The following is a 19,278-nucleotide window of genomic DNA, read 5'->3' as shown; positions in this document are numbered from 1 at the left end:
AGAAGTCAACAACAGGATTATATCACAGGTGGCGTGGCAAAATGTACGGACAGGTGCATTTGATGATTGGCTTCACAGTCGGGTATACAAGGGTTGTTGCGTTCTGTATTAGTGGAAACCAACTGCTGCACGTCTCGAAAAGTTATTGCCGCTTCCTCTGGAGATGGTCCGTCAACTCGACAATGCTGTTTGTCATGGAGTGGTGGCTTTACGAAATTACGGCATGAAACAGCATGCTATTGCTTCGCAGTATGGCATCACTCAAGGTCAGGTGTCAAAGATCCTGAAACGAAATGCTCAGAGGGGTGTCCCTACTCCAATACCGAGGCCAGGACGTCCCCGCAGAACCACAAGGAGGGATGATCTCCAGCTGCACCGGTTAGTCCGCAATGGCCGTACCAAGTCAGCTAATCGGCTTCGGGCTGAGTGGCAGCAACTGACAAATGTGCCTGTATCCAGAAGGCTAATCAACCGACTGGTTCAAGCAGGCTATCGTGCCAGGCGTCCCCTGAGAAAGCCATGCCTGACCAGACAACACCGCCAGCGCCAATTGCAGTGGGCCAGAGAGCACCGTCAATGGCAGCCAGGACACTGGAATCATGTGATCTTCAGTGACGAGTCTAGATTTCTGGTCTATCGTCAAGATGGCCGCGTCCGAGTGCGCAGACAAGTGCATGAAGCCTACAACAAAGATTGTATAGTGCCAAGAGTCCAAGCTGGAGGTGGTGGGGTGACCGTTTGGGCTGCTTTTCATGCAGGGGGCAAAACTGACCTGGTTGTTCTGAATGGAAACCTGAACCAGTTCAAGTACAGGGCCATTCTGGAAGAAACATTGCTTCCATTTTCTCGTGCAGCCTTTCGAGGAAACTTTGTCTTCCAAGATGACAATGCACGGCCTCATCGTGCTCGCATGATCCAACACTTTCTTGCTGACCATGGTGTAGAGCAGGGGTCGGCAACCTTAGGCACGCGTGTCAACATTGGCACGCGGCAGCGTAATCATTGGCACACTGGCGAAAGCAGTACCCTCTCCGCTGCATGCCAAATCACCTCTTGAACAGCCATTGGCTGTTGCGCGTGTTGCACTACATCAGTATTCCGGTGTGATGGTGCAGGGTGATGAGGTAGATGGATCAGAGCAGAGTCACCATTCCAATTCCAAATTATTTTACTGGAATAATCAAAGGTGCACAACATGAGATGCCGGCCTGGCGCATTCAAACACAATATTCGCGGCAACCGGATGTGCTGTAAGAATAGTGGTGTTGTTCACAGCAGATGGTCCAAGGTTGCATCTCCACTTATTTATTATTATTCGGACTGGTTTCTGAGTTTTAATATTAATCTCGTCATTATTCTGAATTGTATAATAATCGCAGATATAAAACAGGAGATGCAGGCTTGGTGCCTTCCGATACGCCGTTCGTGGCAAACTGAGGTGGTGCAAGAGCGACTGTGCTGTTAACACCCTGTGACTGTGCAGGTGGTCAGCGGCTGCATCTCCACTCTTTGTTATCATTCAGGCTGCCTTCTGCGTTTTAATATTAATCTCGTAATTATTTTGAGTTTTTTTATGGGGTGGTAGTAATGAAAATGGGGGTAGTAATTTTGAGCCTGTCTTTTTTTTTTCTTTTTTTTTTTTTTTTTTTTTGTATACTGAATCGAGGCTCGTGAAAGAGCTAACATTTATTTCACAAACAAATCAACCAGACAAACAAAATATACAAAAAGAGGGAGCGGAAGACAAGATGGGGAGAGAAGGGGAAGCACACAACCACAACATTTGAGAGCAGGGAGAAGTGTGGGAGGGAGAGGGCTTGGGGGCAGGAGGCATGGGAAGGGGAGGGGGGGGGGGGGGGGGGAGAGAGGTATAAAACACAAGGGGACCGAAATTAGCGGGGGTAGAAAAGATCAAGGTTTTGGATGGGGGAGGATAAGAGATGGTGGTGAACAGCTGTTTTAAAGACCTGGAGGGTGGAGTGGGATTGAAGAGAATGAGGGAGTTTGTTCCAGAGGTGGGAGAAAAGAGGAATGAAGGAGTGAAGGTGAGCAGAAAGTCTTGATTTTGGCAGTTTAACCATAAGAGGGTTGCAGGCAGATCTTGTGCGACCTGTAGGAATATTTGGGGGACAGAGCCCAGAGAGGGCTGGGGGGGCAAGGCCAGAGAGGAGTCGGTAGAAGACGGAAAGACCACCAACCTGCCAGCGGTGAGTGCGTGAAAGGCCCTTGGAGTTAGCTTCATCGCAGGAGATTCCAATGATTCTGAACGCTTTGGTTTCAACAGCGTGAAGACGGGCTAGGTGTGAGGCAGGAGCACCAGACCAGAGGGGAGAGCAGTATTCCATAGAGCTGCGGATGAAAGCCTTGTATGTGGTGAGGAGCTCAGGTGTGCCAAGGAAGGACTTCACACGACGGAGGATGCCCAGTCGGCGACTGGCTTTGGAGGCCAGATTTGAAATGTGGTTTTCCCAGGAAAGATCATGGCATATAGTGAGACCCAAAAGCTTGAGTGACAGAACTTCTTGGAGAGGATTATTCAGAAAGTGGATGGGAGGGTTTTCCAGTCGGTCGTTTCGGAGAGACATCGTAAGAGTGTGAGATTTATCAGGATTGAAAGACATGTTCCATTTGTTTGCCCAGTCTGTGATTTTGTCCAGGTCTGCAGAGAGTGAGGAGGCTGCAGACTGCTGATCTGAGGGATGAGGAATGGAGCGACAGAGAGTAGAGTCGTCAGCAAAGAGATAGAGAGGATTTTCAAGAGAGTCAGAGAGATCATTGATGAAGACCAGAAAAAGCACAGGGCCCAGAACACTACCTTGGGGAACTCCAGCCTGAACAGGAAGAGGAGATGAGAGAAACCCATTCAGGGCCACACGTTGACTACGACCAGAGAGGAAGTCCGCCAGCCATGCGTGGAGATTTCCATGGATACCAAAGGAGAAGTGTTTGGTGAGCAGAGCAGGGTGCCAGACCGTATCGAAGGCACGTGAAATGTCAAGGGAGACAGCTCTAATTTCCTGTTTGGCGTTGAGGACCTCCATCCATTGTTGAGAAAGCAGAAGCAGCATGTCCAGAGTAGAGTGACCAGGTCTGATTATTTAGGTCTGGTCTGGTATTTAGGATTGGTATTTAGGACCAGGTCTGGTCTTATTTAGTTTGAGTCTTATTTATCTTAAGTCTTATTTATCTTATTTTAGTCTTATCTATTTATTTAGCCTGTCTTATTTAGTTTGGTTGATGGTACGGCCTCCCGCTCACATTTCCCACAGGAATTGCAGTGAAGCGGTTCAAGTTCGGTAGATGATGGCAACCCCGCTAGCTAAGAAAGCTGAAGTAAAGGTTCGGGCATTCCAGCCCTCATGGACAGAAGAGTGGGGTTTTGTTTTTCAGAAGGACCGTGCTGTGTGTACTTTATGTTTTGAAAATGTTTGTCGAACGTCGAGTGTTAAGCGCCATTTTGAGACAAAGCACGAGAAAACTTTCAAAGATCAGGCAGACAAGGCAGAATCCATCAAACGTGCCATGTCCAGGTATGGGAAGCAAGCCAACACCCTCAAGATATTTGCCATTGCTAAAAACCATGTGGCTGAAGCAAGCTATCGCATTGCTCATTGCATTGCGAAACGCGGAAAGCCATTCACTGATGGCGAATATATTAAGGAGGCTTTTCTCTGTAGCTCAGAGGTTCTGTTTGAAGGCTTACCAAACAAAGAGACAATCAAATCAAGAATAAAAGATATTCCCATGTCAGCTAGAAGTGTTGAGCGACCCATCGAAGAAATGGCAGAAAATATCAGCGCGCAGCATATAGCTGGGTTAAAAGATGCTGTGGTATTTAGCATTGCACTTGACGAGAGCGTGGACGTGAACAACATACCACGTTTGGCAGTCATGGCAAGATACTGTGATTCGACTGTCAGAGAGGAACTCTGCTGCTTAAAGCCAATGTCGGACACAACAAAAGGTGAGGACATAGCCAAGGTATTTATGGAACATTTTGAGGAGGGAGGGATTGACATCAGGAAGATTTTTGCAGTGAAAACAGATGGCGCCCCCGCCATGGTCGGGAAACAGAGGGGAGCTGTCAGATTAATTGAGGAAAAAGGTCGGTCACCCCATCATGAAACTCCACTGCATAATACACCAAAAAACTCTGTGCAAAGATGTCAAATTCAGATCTTAATGAGGGTATGGCTACGGTAGTAAAGGTTATTACCTTCATGGTCAAGCGATCTGCTCTGACACACCGACAGTTCCAGTTCCTGCTTGAGGAAATGGACTGCACATACAAAGATATCTCTCCCCATCAGCGGTTAGCTAGCTAAGCTGCGGAAAAGTTTTGGAGCGGTTTGTCAGCTGCTTTGATGCCATCAAGGCCTTCCTGGCTGAAAAGGGCCAAAACTACCCAGAACTCGAGGACGAGAAGTGGGTTGTGAAACTTATGTTTCTCACGGATATTACGGGACACCTCAACGAGCTCAATCTCCGACTGCAAGGTGCAGGGCAAACTGTTTTGGACATGTTCGACACATGGACGGCTTTTGTCGGCAAGCTAGCAATCTTTTCAAGCGATGTTGCTACCTCCACTTTCTGCTACTTCAGACACATAAGGGAGCTGTCCTCGCAGCACAGCATCAGCACCGCTGAAATATGCAAATACATGAGTGAGCTTGAGTCGGAGTTCACAACATCATTTGGGGACTTTCAGAAGTATGGACCCATGTTCTCTTTCTTGATCAAGCCAGACAGCTTTGATGGACACAAATTGGATATATCTCTGATAGACTGGTTGGATACACAGGCCATGGAAATGCAGCTGATTGAGCTGAAGAGTTCAACACTGTGGGTGACTAAGTTTGCAGAGCTACGGAAACAACTAGAAACCACGGTAGTGCAAGATCACGGAACCTGCATCTTCACCTGCTGGACATTTCAATCCTGACAAATCTCACACTCTTACGATGTCTCCCCGAAAAGACCGACTGGACAACCCTCCCATCCACTTTCTAAATATTCCTCTCCAAGAAGTTCTGTCACTCAAGCTTTTGGGTCTCACTATCTGCCATGATCTTTCCTGGGAAAACCACATTTCAAATCTGGCCTCCAAAACCAGTCGCCGACTGGGCATCCTCCGTCGTGCGAAGTCCTTCCTTGGCACACCTGAGCTCCTCACCACATACAAGGCTTTCATCCGCAGCTCAATGGAATACTGATCTCCCCTCTGGGCTGGTGCTCCTGCCTCACACCTAGCTCGTCTTCACGCTGTTGAAACCAAAGCGTTCAGAATCATTGGAATCTCCCACGATGAAGCTAACTCCAAGGGCCTTTCACTCACTCACCGCAGGCAGGTTGGTGGTCTTTCCGTCTTCTACCGACTCCTCTCTGGCCTTGCCCCCCCCCCCCCAGCTCTCTCTGGGCTCTGTCCCCCAAATATTCCTACAGGTCGCACAAGATCTGCCTGCAACCCTCTTATGGTTAAACTGCCAAAATCAAGACTCTCTGCTCACCTTCACTCCTTCATTCCTCTTTTCTCCCGCCTCTGGAACAAACTCCCTCACTCTCTTCAATCCCACTCCACCCTCCAGGTCTTTAAAACAGCTGTTCACCACCATCTCTTATCTTCCCCCATCCAAAACCTTGATCTTTTCTAACCCCGCTAATTTCACCCCAAATCCACTTTTTTGAAATACCAACTTCTGTCCTGGAAGTCCTTGGTGTCCTTGTGTTTTATATTTCTCCCACCCCCCCCCCCCTTCCCATGCCTCCTCCCCCCAAGCCCTTTCCCTCCCACACATCTCCCTGCTCTCAAATGTTATGTTTGTGTGCTTCCCCTTCTCTCCCCATCTTGTCTTCCGCTCCCTCTTTTCATATATTTTGTTTGTCTGGTTGATTTGTTTGTGAAATAAATGTTAGCTCTTTCACGAGCCTCGATTAAGTATACAAAAAAAAAAGAATCCATGCCGAAGAAGTTCAGCTGTCTCCGGAACGTTGCACTGACTTTGCTGTCAGTCTTCGGGCCAACGTACCTCTGTGAGCAGATATTCTCACACGTGAAGAACGTGCTCAGCCCCTCCCGCAGTCGTTTGACAACCGACCACTCTGAAGCATGTGTGCAACTTAAAGTGACTATTACAACCCCCAGATAATGGAGCTCAGCAAAGGAAAGCAGGGCCAGGGATCAAACTGACTGGTAGGCATCTGTTTATTTGTAGTACACATGGATTTGCATATGTAGCTGTTTGTCCATCTCTTTTTTTCCAACTCAGATGTGGATGTTTTCATGAGGATGGCAGCATTCTTGTATAGTGCTGGTATTCTGTTTGATACACTTTATTCTCCCTTTTTGACATTTGTTTCCAATGCAATACTTTGTAAATGAGTTACTGAAAGCAGTGTTTTGAAATGGGGTCCATGCATATAATTTGTAACCTCATGGGGGACAAATTTTACAATGATAAAATGATCATTACAATGTCCTGATTATGAGAGATAAAGTTTTCTTTAAAATGTTGTTGCTATGCATGTAGCCTATATGGATGGAATAAAATTCCATGTCTGTTGGAAATATTTTTTTGATGTGGTGTCATAATTAAACTTTATATTAAACTTAATGTTGATATGGCACACTAATTAACAAGACATTTCAAACTGGCACTTCATGTCAAAAAGGTTGCTGACCCCTGGTGTAGAGCATATGGAGTGGCCTGCCATGTCCCCGGATATGAATCCGATAGAGAACTTGTGGGCAGAATTAACGCGTCAAATCGACCACTTGGACCAGCAGCCGACCTCTGTGCGTGAATTGCAGCAGGCTATTGTCACTGCATGGCACGCGATTCCTGTCCAAACCTTGGCAAATCTCGTGAACAGCATGCCTCAACGTGTATGTGCTCTCCTGAATGCTCTTGGGGGTTACACGAAGTACTGAACTGTAATTTTACTGTCCGTAATCCCAGTCGTAATTTAACTTTTGTTTTTGTTAAAAAAAAAATTGGTTAATGTGCAAAATAAAGAGATACTTCTGGAAATCGTACAGAAGTTTAACACAGTACTGTCCATGAATTGAGTTCGATATCAGTTTACATCACTTTCAAGGATCAATTTATTTGTTTCGAAATGTCAAATGTGGTTTTTGTTTCTTTTAAAGGTCACATTAACAAAATATAGAATAATTTCAACATAATTCCAATGAACTTTTGGTTCTAAGACATCTTGAAAAGTAAGTTCACCCCCACAAAAAAATATTCCATATTAAATGCCAAGTCTGTATATACTTGAACACTCACTGTAGAATACAAATCGTCTTATGTGTATGTTATGTGTACCTTCAAATGTTTGTTATGTGTACCGTATGTTATGTGTACCGTCTTATGTGTACCTTCAAAGCCCTTATGTTTAGCAGTACTTGGACATAATATTCCAGCATTTATGATAATCTCAACAAATCAAATTTACTGCTCGCAGACCCTCTCCATGTCCTTTTTCGCAATTCTGTGCGGGGTATGGTGTTCTATGAACGCTCTAGTTGCATTAGACAGTGGGTGGTTCTGTATTTTTCAGACTCCAACTGAGCCAGTTTGCCCATTTATTGTATTTGCCAAGAGGATGGTGGTCACCTTCCCAGCAAGACCATTACATGCAATAACCGACGTATATCTTGAAATATTATTTTAGATCAAATCAATACTTTACTGCAAAACTTACTCTGAAAACCATTCCATAACATACACATTTCCTTTCAAAACTGTGTAGACATGTCCAACTGTTGTTGCAGCACACGTGATGGAGAGATTGTCAGACATGAGCTGCTCACAGGAGTTGGAGGAAGAGAACGCCTTGTTGGCCGCCCTGACGTCGGATGAGCTGCAGCAGCTGCAGCAAGACCTTGAAGAGCTGGAGATTGCAAGCAAGTCTTCATCTGACGCAACTCATCCACGTGCACCCGTAAACGTCAAGGAAAGGACCAAAACTTCAAAGGAGCAGTGCAATCAGAGTTGGCGAGAGAAGGGACATCCTCTTCAAAAAATCAAGGCACATCCTCTTTTTTAAATCTTCTTTCACAGAAGGAACAGGACACACATCATCAGTGTTAGAGTACTATGAAGTGCAATTAGTGATAGTGGGGAGGTATGCACAGTAGGTACACCACCGGTCAAAAGTTTTATAACACCTCAGTTTTTCCAGTTTTTATTGAAATTTACCCAGTTTAATGTCTCAATGTACTCTGAAATTAAGCATAGAACAAATAAACAATTGGAGATAAAAAAAGAAATCATAGAATCACTTTGTTTAACCAAATTTAATTTAAATTTTTGACTCAGCAAAGTAGCCACCTTTTGCAGATATAACCGCCGAACACACTCGTGGCATTCTTTCTACAATGGAAATCAAATATTGTTCGGGAAGTTCTTCCCAACACTGTTGCAGAAGTTCCCACAAATGCGTTGCACTTGTAGGTTGCTTTGCTTTCACCCTTCTGTCCAGTTCATCCCAAACCAGCTCGATGGGGTTTAAGTCTGGAGACTGTGCTGACCATTCCATGATTTGAAGCCAACCGTCTTGTTCTTTTCCTCGAAGTTAGTTTTGACATAGCCTGGAGGTATGTTTAGGGTCATTATCTTGCTGTAGGATGAACCCCTGACCAACTAGGCGTATACCAGAGGGTATTGCATGGCAATGCAAAATGCTGTGGTAGCCCTTTTGGTTCAGGGTGCCAGTCACTCTGTGCAAGTCGTCGATTCTGGATCCAGCAAAAGAGCCCCAGACCATCACGCTTCCTCCTCCATGTTTGACAGTTGGTGTCACACACTGAGGAACCATCCTTTCGCCTACTCGATGGCGTACAAAAACCCTGCGTGATGAACCAAATATTTCAAATTTTGATTCATCGGTCCATAAGCCTTTCTTCCAGTCTTCAGTAGTCCACTGGTGGTGCTTCATGGCCCAGGCAAGCCTCTTTTTCTTATTTTGCCATCTTAGCAAATGGCTTTCTTACTGCCACTCGACCTGTCAAACCTGCAGCTCGACGTCTTCTCTTCACAGTTGAAACTGAGACTTGCTTACTTCAACCAGTGTTAAGCTGTGTTGTCCTGTGAGCCGCCTATCACGCAAGCTGTTGACTCTCAGAAACTTGTCTTCTGATTCTTTTGTGGCTTTGTGTCTGCCAGACCTCTTCCTGTCAGAGTTTCCTCCGGTTTCCAATATACTACTTCCTGCAGTGCAATATTGTCCAAATAATGCTTCAGAGGGTGTAATAACAGTCTGTTCCAATACTGCGTTTATACAGACGGGGGTTTGTAATCAAGTAATCAGCAGAGGTTGGGACATCTGTAGGAATTGTTTGCATCAACTTTCAAGGCTTAATTTACTTACATTGCTGCAGAACAGCTGTAAGTTGTTAACCCATTACTTCTTCCCTGAAGAAGGCCTTTTTGTTTCTTTTTTTTTTTTTACAATATAACTGCAATTTACATTATTTTCCCGTTTTTGCTAACCTAAACTTTTTTTTTTTAACCTCGACATAACAACTGCTTACCTTTGTACAATTTCAGGTTATTCATTGGACATTAAACTGCGTAAATTTCAATAAAAACTGGAAAAATTGAGGTGTTCTAAAACTTTTGACCGGTAGTGTAATATACACACCTTAAAGGTTTCTCCTCTTGTGAATTACTTTGCACAAGTTCCACTGCTGTCCACCTACTCTTTGCCTTTTTGTTATATACCCAATCTAGGAAAATGCTTCAAATATTTGTTAAAACAATAATGAAAAAACAATGTTATGGAGAATATGGTGCTTGTTTAGGCCACAAAGTTATTAACCAGGCATGTCTTTCTGCAGGTCGACTCTGCTGTGGTGACCAATACCACGGAGTTGAGACAAGAGAAAGTGAACATCAGGCCAAGAAATATTGACATCAGCAAATCGAAGATATGTGCAGATATTCATCCAGAAGAGAACAAGTGTCAGAGAAAAGAAGTTGCGGAAATAAACATTGTTAAGGAGAATGTGACTGAAAGAAAAAGAGTCAAAGAGGACAGTGATGAAGGCGTAGCGAGTGACGAAGATGAAAGTTACAACGTAGATCATTTGCGAGGAAAAAACGAGATTGGGTTGGAAGGTGATGCTGGAGGCAAACGGGCACCCACTACGGCTCAAACAACCAGCAACAAATTTGAATTTGCGACGGGTGAGAGCCAAAAACCAGAAATCAGTGCAGTTTTGGAAGCTCTTCTGGAGAACATTCGTCAAAATAATGCTGAGCTAACTGATGTCAATTTGAATAACAAGGAGGATGTGAGCACCGAGACTCTGGTGGTCTTCGCGCAAGCACTGTGCAACAACACCGCCGTGTCCTGCTGGAGTCTAGCGAACACTCGTGCCGATGATCGTGTGGCCCTTGCTGTGGCAGCCATGTTACGCCAAAATAAAGGCCTGCGCATTCTCAACGTTGAGTCAAACTTCATCGGTGGGCGTGGGATCATTGCCATGGTCGGTGCATTGCGATATAACAGCACACTGATTGAGCTCCGTTTCCACAATCAACGGCACATAATGGGCGGGTAAGACTTGCCTTTTATGCCCGATCCTGCATGCGATACATTTTATAGTTATACTAGCAGGGAGTTCCACGGAAAAACCCTCCCTTTGTTTGGGCAGTGTATAGGCAACAAAGCGCTGCCTCGCACGCTCCTGGAAGTTAATGTTTACTGCTAACAACCCAGTGTTAATTTTAGTTATCCGCACACTTATTGCCAAAAAATAATGTGATGAAATTGTTTTATACTCCCAGAGATCAGACGTTGAAGGGAAGACAAATTATAAATTGCAAAATGAAAGTGTCAATGATGGTGAATGAAAGGCACAATCAGGAAACAAAACGTTTTGTTTTATACATCTCACTAAAACGAACGTTGCTAAATTAGCATTCCAGGCGAATATATAGATTAATGTTATCATTATTATTACGAAAGCGATACTACTGTATTAAGAAACCTGGGCTTAATTTGTCCGAAGCAGCCTGAAGGTGAGGGATGAAGGCAGGAAGCCTAAGGCCTATACGTACCATGTCATTGGAAGAGCCGTAACGCCTATGGTTTCGATATTTGATGGTCATTTTAACAATCAGTTTGGTTGTGTTTCACACTGAATGAAAAACGTAAAGGTAGAGCATGGCGATTGTGATGTACGACAGGTTCGACCGCTTCGATGACGTGTTCGGCCTGAACGGCATATACATTAAAATGGCGGTCGGTGGAATCAGCCGTCGTATGCCGCCGTACACTGTAATGACATCATCGACATAATGACATAGCGTGACGGACGGACCAAAACCTGCCGCTACTTCAACATATAGATGACTGAAATTCCCTGAAACTACCTGAGAATGGGACTTCGTGGTTTGGAGTTTATCATTCTGATACTTCATTAAGCCGATGGCATGATGGTTCCAAGAACGTAATCTAAGCTCCTTTTTATAGGCACGTAATGTAATATTTACAACGCAGGTGGGATAGATTATACCAAAGAGCACATTTCTAGATTCTTGGTCTTCACATTGGTAGTGTTGCTTTTGAATGCAGAGTTTCTCTATAAATCCCTCACTATACTCGTATGTTAACAGCACAGTTAAATGCTCCACTTCCATAAAACAGCTGTAAGATAATGCGATTGAAGTGATGCATCTGGCAAATGTGGATTGCATTTGACGGATGCAATTTCAAAAAGACTCTCTCCAACAGATCTGTAGATTACCACATGGTTGTCTGGTAGAGTCCAAATTGCTGTCCTGTTTTTTTTTTACGAGGACAGGAAAGTATTGGATGGAATGGAGTGAAAGGGATAACGTAATGGTTGTGTTTTGTGCTCTACAGCCGCGTGGAGATGGATATGGCTCGTCTTTTAAAGGACAACTGTACTCTTCTTCGTTTGGGATACCACTTCGAGTTGGCTGGGCCACGCATGACCACAGCCAGCTTACTAAGCAGGAATTTGGATAGGCAACGGCAGCAGAGATTGGAAGAGCGCCGCCGTGCAACTGCTCTGCAGGCCGGAGAAGGCAGCGGTGCCGCGCCCGAGTCCAGCGATTCAAAGGCCGTGCCTCGGAATTTGCAAAAGGATAACAGAAAGACTGTAAAAACGTCACCATTACAAACACCACCTCCTCCTCCTCCACCTCCACCACCACCGCCACAATCCTTATCACAATCAGCAACTGCTGCTGTGAAAAGGAAAAGCTACCATCGTGTTGAACATTCGCCACGTCCTCCAGCCTTTGAGGTGAAACTGCATCCCGTTAAGGAAAGGACACTCGGCAAGGAAAAACAAGCAGGACTAGCCAGGCCGAGACAGACAGTCCGTGGTGCTCTCATGGCCTCAATACGATCGAGCTCCTTGAATCAGCTCAGAAAGGTAGGCTGAAATCTGCCACAACGCCTCATAGATTACAACACGACACTATCGCCGCCAACCACCATCTCTTATCTTACCCCGTCCAAAACCTTGATCTTTTCTACCCCCGTTAATTCACCCCAGATCCACTTTTTTGAAATACCGACTTCTTTCCTGGAAGTCCTAGCAGTGTCCTTGTGTTTTATACCTCCCCCCCGTCCCATGCCTCCTCTCCCCAAGCCCTCTCCCTCCCACAGATCTCCCGCTGTCCATCTTGTCTCCTGCTCCCTTTATCATATGTTTTATGTGTCAGTTTGTCTCCCGCTCCCTCTTACATGAGCCTCAATGTTGTATAAAAACAAAAAAACTGCAACGTTAAGTGTATATACATTTAGTTTTGATATTGAAGGTAATCCAAAAACACCGACTTCCTTCTGCTCCAACAGGTTGAAGTGCCAAAGCTGCTTCGATAGACTGGTGATGGGAACGAGCTGGTAGAAGGAGTTGCTTTTCTTTACACTCTGCTTCAATTGAAACGTCCATGATCGCGTGGATATCAGATAACCATCCATTCAAACATCAATAGCTACAAGTCAAATGCACATATTCCCTCCAACAATATAAATATAAGATGTAAAGGACTTATGACATTTTCTTGCCATACGCATTTCTGCTTCTGGTTATTCTCTCTGAATCACCTTGTTCTTCGTCTCCTTAATGCGACTTTAACACCAGGATGACAGTTTATAGTTGGGTCGGGATTCAAACCCAGGTGAAATAGCTCGAAGATAAGTGATACATCAAGTGAAAGAGGAGAAGGGAAGAGGTACACTGAAAGCATACGGATGGTAGGACTCGTATATCCTTATATTTACAGTTTCCACAATTTTTCTGATGTCCATGCACATACTGAACTAAATAAATCACATTCATTTAAACTAGATTTGTTTTGAAGAGACTTTGTAATTTCATTTGCTCAACCTCATCGACAAAGTCTGCTCGAAACACACAAACAAAGAGTCCAGTCTGTTAGTTTGTGTTGCTTCCAAACTCACCATCGGCGGTTTCAAACATTCCACAAATGGCGTATCGTACATGCCTGCATTTTGTCCGAAACCTCGTATCCTTGGACACAGTAAAGACAGGAAAACCACACTATGTACAAAATGAGCGGTTTGCCATGTTATAGATGCAGCACACATAAGAAAGCTTGTCCGAAGGAAATCTGGTATAGTTTAACTTGTTTAGGAAACTTATAAAGTCTGTTTGTGGAATTTCTTTTGGAATACTTATGAGTACTACTTGGGTGCACACAGAAGTAGAGAAGTCGTCATTTATAATGAATAATGATAGAATTGTAATTACAATTGTTATACATTCACTGCTTGTTAAAACACACACGCACACACATTATATATATATATATATAAGAAGCCGGCTGCTCCAATTATTGGGGCTTGGAAAGAAGGAATGAATAGTTTGATTAAACAATGCGCAGAAATCTGTTTTCTATGTTTAATTCCCACAATCCAAGGTTGACATTGGTGAGGAATGGGTCTTCACCCAATCCTCACCTTTATCACGGGTTACCCGAGACGCCACTCATGGAACATTTGATTTTTGCCTCCGGCTCAGAGAACAAATCGCCTCTCGATTGCCAGTCCCTCGAAAATGCGTGAAGAATGCGGGATCTGGATGGCTCTGCCTTTACAAGGCAATCACGCTTTACACAGCTTGGCACAAAGGCCGATGTTTTCCTCAAGGCTCCCTTCCCTCCCGATCCCATACCTCCACCAATAGCTTCCCACCGTACAACCCATGGTGATGACGAAGGAGCAGAAAGAGGTACATGTCGTGGAGATGCATTTTCCATATATAGTCCCCAAAATGTTTAACCCAAATGCATCAATCCAACCAGACAAAAACTAATGAAATATATATATATATATACATACATACATACATACATACATACATATATATATATATTGTTGCGGTTTTGAGTTTTGTACAATAAAGGTAAAATTTCCCCCTCATAGTTTAGTCACATTACAACATGTAGCCTCGCGATAGTGCAGTTATTTCTTAGTATTTGTGAGCATAGTCCTTTTCCTGGTAGTTTTGTGTTGAGTAGAATAATGAGAGTAGGTCCTTTCATTGCCTCCATTGCCTCCTTATGCTGCCTTTGGCGTTTTGGCGCGAATTGACACGAGGCGGGCCTGGCGGGTCGAGTCGGGACCGAATAAGGGCAGCAAAGAAGCTGACGGTAAGCGCAAGCCGCCAATCAGGGCTCAAGGGGAGTGGCTGCGGCAATGCTTCACAGGGCATGGTTGGAACGTTCGAGAGGGCTCAGGGCGTGTCCATATAACCCGTTGCGCAAAGCCCCCACGAGGAGAAGTTCAGCGAGTTGAGTGTGGTGAGTTCGGTGAGTTATGCGCTATTGGAGAGGCGCGTATTGATGAGAGTTACCAGATCGGAGAAAGACGCGCATGAACGACGAATAAGCGCTCGTATTAAAGTGACGCTTGGTTGAGCTCGAGGCTGAGCCTCTGTTGCATTGGGTTACGTGAGTGATAGCTCGCTGGTAACTCGACGCGCTGTGGAAAGCCGCCGAGAGACGCGTACATTCCTTCCCGCCTTCCTGCCTCATCTGCTGCCTTTTGTTCGAGAGACGCAGTGCGGGGATCCTTTCCACCACCTGCTTGCCATCTTCGCGGGACGTGCTGGGACCGTGGAGAGCATGCCGGGCCGCCGTTCCTGGACGACCAAGGCAGCCCTGGACACCAGCCTACCTGCAATTTCCCTGTGTGAGTGTGACCGGGCCCGTGCCTGGGCATTAAGCAAAAGACTGATTAAGTTCTGCTCTGTGTCTGCTTTCTACCAAATTGTACATACTTGTGTAAATAATAGTAATTAAATCCTGTTATTCCTTTATTCGTCCGTCTCGTGTTTTCCATCATTGACTAAGCGTGGTACGAATAGAACCGCTCTAATCGGGGTCCAATATTAACGGTAACTGCACGTGGTACGCAATCCGCTCGGTGTACTCAAATTACACGTGGCTCGTGCGAGGCTTGCTTCCCCGCTTCCGTGGCGGCGCAGATATTTAGGTACGTGCGAGACTTGGTCCCGAAACCCTACCTTGCGTTTGCCCGGAAGGGGCGTTTCAAGTCTCGGTTATGCCGGCCCAGAAAGAACAAGGGGCTTAATCCCCCCTTGGTGAGGGTAGGAAGGGCGGCGGAAAACCATAACAATTGGTAGTCAGGAGTGGGGATTTGGAACCCCGGACAAAATTTTTGGACACCAAAATTCTCCAAATTGCGAGCGGACGAAATTTAATTTAAGATCCAAATTTTGTATTCGTATCATGGCTAGCCAAGACGGTCAAATGCCGGTGGGGGTAGAAGACGAGGTAAAGGTAGAATTGATGACCCAGGACCCACAGAAAGAGTTGGTAGAAGAGGAGGAAATTGATGAGGGGCGGTAGCTGGCGAAGAAAATGGCGGCGCCTCGAACGTGGTGGCGAGAGCTGGTTTCGGACCTGTACATACTCCTAACTCAATTACGAGCAACCACAGAAATGGCGAGTGACAAATCCACCCGGGACATTAAAAAAATGGGTGGTTAGAGGAAAGAAATGAGGGACGAAGCAAGGTCTAACATGGAGGGGTTGGAAAACAAAATGGGTGGTCAGATGAAAGAAATGAGGGACGAAGCAAGGTGTAACATGGAGGGGTTGGAAAAAAAAAAGGGTGGTCAATTGAAAGAAATGGGGGACAAATCCACCCGGGAATTGGAAAAAATAATGGCAGCATCAGAGGGATATGAAAAAAGTGGGGAAGGACATAAGGCGCAGGTTGAGCGAGGAGGTGACGCGGCGTGAGGAACGCGTGGAGAGCGAGGTAGAGCAGAGCGCAGCCAAATTGACGGGGGCTATAGAAATCGCAACGCAGGAAGTGGAGAAAAACCGACAGTCGCCGAATTGGACAAATAAATTTTATGCGCGCCGGCGGTCGAGGAAAAATAAATGATAGAAACAATTGGGGCCGAAGAGACGGGAGAGAAAGTAAATGAATCGCGGGAGAAAGTAATGGGATGCGCACAAAGTTTGTATTTGCATTGTGATGTCGTGCTTGCTAACAAAATGAAAAGTTTACAGGTGTTGGCGGGAAAGCCGGGGAAGGAGGTCCCTAAGGTGAGTAGGAATAATGGCGCGAATGTGTTTGGCGCGAATGGGTTTTTGGCGCGCTTGGGAGAGAAACGAAACCCGGGCGGTCGTGGAAGGTCCATTGTGCGGTGTACGAGGGTGACTGGTGCGCGTGTGAGAGAAAAGTGTGCACCAGAGCACGGGTGTGTGCGAGAAAAGTGTGCGCCAGACTATGTGGTGATGGAGAGTGTAACGGGAGAGTGTGTTACAGAGTGTGCGAAGGAGTGCACACCCGAGAGTGGGGGAAAAAAGTGTGCGAGGATTGGGTGTGCAACGGGAGAGTGCACCCCCATGGGTGTTACAGACTGTGTGCGGGGAGAGTGTGTTACAGAGTGTGCAGGAGTGCACACCAGAGCGTGTTGTAGAGTGTGTGCAGGAGTGCACACCTGGGGGTGTTACAGAGTGTGCGGTAGAAGAGTGTGTAGCAGAAGAGTCCGTACTGAAGTGTGTGAGTGCGCCTAGGAGTGCAGGTGCTAGTACTTTGTGCGAGGGAGAATGCACACCAGAGGACGTGGAAGGAGAGTGTGTAACAGAATGTATGGGAGGCGCAGGGACGCCTCGGTGTGCGAGTGCGGAGTGGGTCGCGAGTGGTGAGAACGCGGCTCAAGCATCGACACCGACCGGGGTAGCGTTTAGCGCGACGGATAGCCGACGTGAGCCCTCAGTGAGTTGTGTGCAGGAGGGACCGGCCGGGATCGGTGGTGCGGCGGTTTCACAAGGACCGCCGTACACGACCCGTGCCGGACCCCGGCCTGTATGGTTGGTGCCGCGCCGTGTCGGGAAAGGCAATCGGCGAGGTTCAAGGGGAGGTAGGAGATTTCGGAGCCGCGCACCTTTGCGGGTGCGGTGCTCCGACCGTGGGCGGTTGGGGCCACCGTGCGTGGGACCGCGAGGCCCCGCACCGAGATGGGGCCCTGAACCTCGGCCCATTCATGCCTCCTCCCCTGGATCGAAAATGCCGGACGGACCCAACCTACAGGAGACAAACCAACCGAATGGATACTCGGCCTTTCAAAGCCGAGCTGTGACGATGTATTTCCACACGGAGAGGCTTGAGTATAGTGGACTGATGAGGATAGTGTACTCTGCGTGGAGGAATGGTAGTTTGACCATTCATAACATGCCCAGGGCCCATGAGCATTAGTTTAGGGGGATGGCAGTGACAGGCACATGGGGGTGCCACCGATGGTTACCTCCATGGGGCACCGAAGCTAGCCGAGGGAGGGCTAGGATAATTGATAGGGAACTAGAAGACCTTAGGGACATGAGATTTAAGTAGTGACATCTGAACTATAGTGGGGACGTAGGTAGTTTAGTGGATGTTAATGACGAAGGGAGTGCTTAGTTTAAAGGGAAGACGGGGAAGCACGAGTTTTAGGGGAAAAGCAGATAGATAGATGATGCTGTGTGTGTGAGGAATTGTGTGAGTTGTTCAGACAAATGGAATTGTGATGGTGTATGGAAGTGGTGTGTAAGCACAAAAGGTGTGCAAGATATTTGGTGTGCGAGAAAAGTGGCGTGCGAAATAAATGGTGTGTGAGAATATTTGGTGTGGAATGTTTGGTGTGGGATAAAAGGTGTGGAATGCATGGTGCGAAGGAGTGAATGGGGGAAGAGTGGAACCCATTCGCGAAAGCCCGGGGCGGGTAGTGTAAAGCCAGGTAGAGGGCATAGGCAAAATTTGTTTGGATAATGACACCTGTGGTGCAGGTAGTGGGAAGTAGTGCTTTGGTTGGGTGCGTGAGACTGTGGAATGGCTGGGCGTGTGGTTTAATTGGTGCGTATGGTTATTGGGGCACTCCGCCACTTGTAGTTTGTCGGCCAGGTGAGGCCGCAGGTCGGCTCTGGGAGCCAGTTAGGGTAGTTGTGAGTTGTTGAGTGGGGCCCGAGGATCCAAAGGAAGGACCCGGGTTGACCAATGCCAAGGTGGGCATCAGGGGGTAAAGTGCCAGGAGGGGCCTTCCCCAGTTTAGGTAGTCGCAGGAGCAGGTAAGCTCGGGTGGTGACTTCAGTGGCGGAGGTGCGCAAGTAGTTGGACCTGCTAGTGGAGCCACATGACCCAGCCCCAAAATTGTGCAAAGGCACAGAGAGAAAAATTGGGGAGTGAGACCCAAATTCAGATGGCATCACATGGTGGGCAATGGGAATTTGGTGTTTGGAACCACATCGTTTAAAGATGGCCGATTGGCAGGGTACAACCCCGGGTAGTTTAAATGAGTAAATGTCAGTAGTGTAGCTAGGAGATGAGAAACCCCTTCGCATCATCCACAGCCAATCACCGAGGAGGACGAAACTCCACACCAATGCTTTATAAACCGTTTGAGTGTAAGACGCATCATGACGTAATGAGACATTGTGTTTGTTCCATTCCTTCCTTCCTGGGAGGGATTGGGAGACGAATTTTCGAAATTAGAGGGGGATATGGGAGACAAGACGTACGGACGAATTGTAAATACAAGGAAGGGCTAGGGTAGTGTAAGCCGACGTTGGGGGGTACGAACGGATAGGGACGAGCCTGCTCTGCTCGCTCTTCCACGCCCCTTGTGCTGCATTACCTTGTTTTGCTGTGTACCTTTGCACCCTTTCCGCTTTGCTGGTCGTGCTTTCTCTCTCCCCCCACCCCAGGACCATTTTGGAGGTGGAACTGTGCAGCACCACCGACCTGTGCAGCATCCATGCT

General features: G+C 46.5%; 1 protein-coding gene across 2 annotated transcripts in view; it reads left to right on the top strand.

Moving 5' to 3' along the window:
* LOC137414850 (leiomodin-2) overlaps positions 1-13,334 on the top strand; it is a 46,133-nt gene extending 32,799 nt beyond the window's left edge. For both annotated transcript variants that reach the window (XM_068100408.2, XM_068100398.2), the window contains exons 2-5: positions 7,775-8,031; positions 9,842-10,563; positions 11,875-12,412; positions 12,838-13,334. In XM_068100408.2, coding sequence (XP_067956509.2) covers positions 7,783-8,031; positions 9,842-10,563; positions 11,875-12,412; positions 12,838-12,864 — 1,536 coding nt within the window. In that variant the 5' untranslated portion in view covers positions 7,775-7,782 and the 3' untranslated portion in view covers positions 12,865-13,334. The remainder of the gene's footprint in view (positions 1-7,774; positions 8,032-9,841; positions 10,564-11,874; positions 12,413-12,837) is intronic.
* Positions 13,335-19,278: the final 5,944 nt, after the last annotated feature.

The sequence above is a fragment of the Myxine glutinosa genome, chromosome 1 (genome assembly GCF_964187855.1).
Source record: "Myxine glutinosa chromosome 1, kmMyxGlut1.1, whole genome shotgun sequence".
Taxonomy (NCBI): domain Eukaryota; kingdom Metazoa; phylum Chordata; class Myxini; order Myxiniformes; family Myxinidae; genus Myxine; species Myxine glutinosa.
This window is presented reverse-complemented; position numbering and strand designations above follow the sequence as displayed.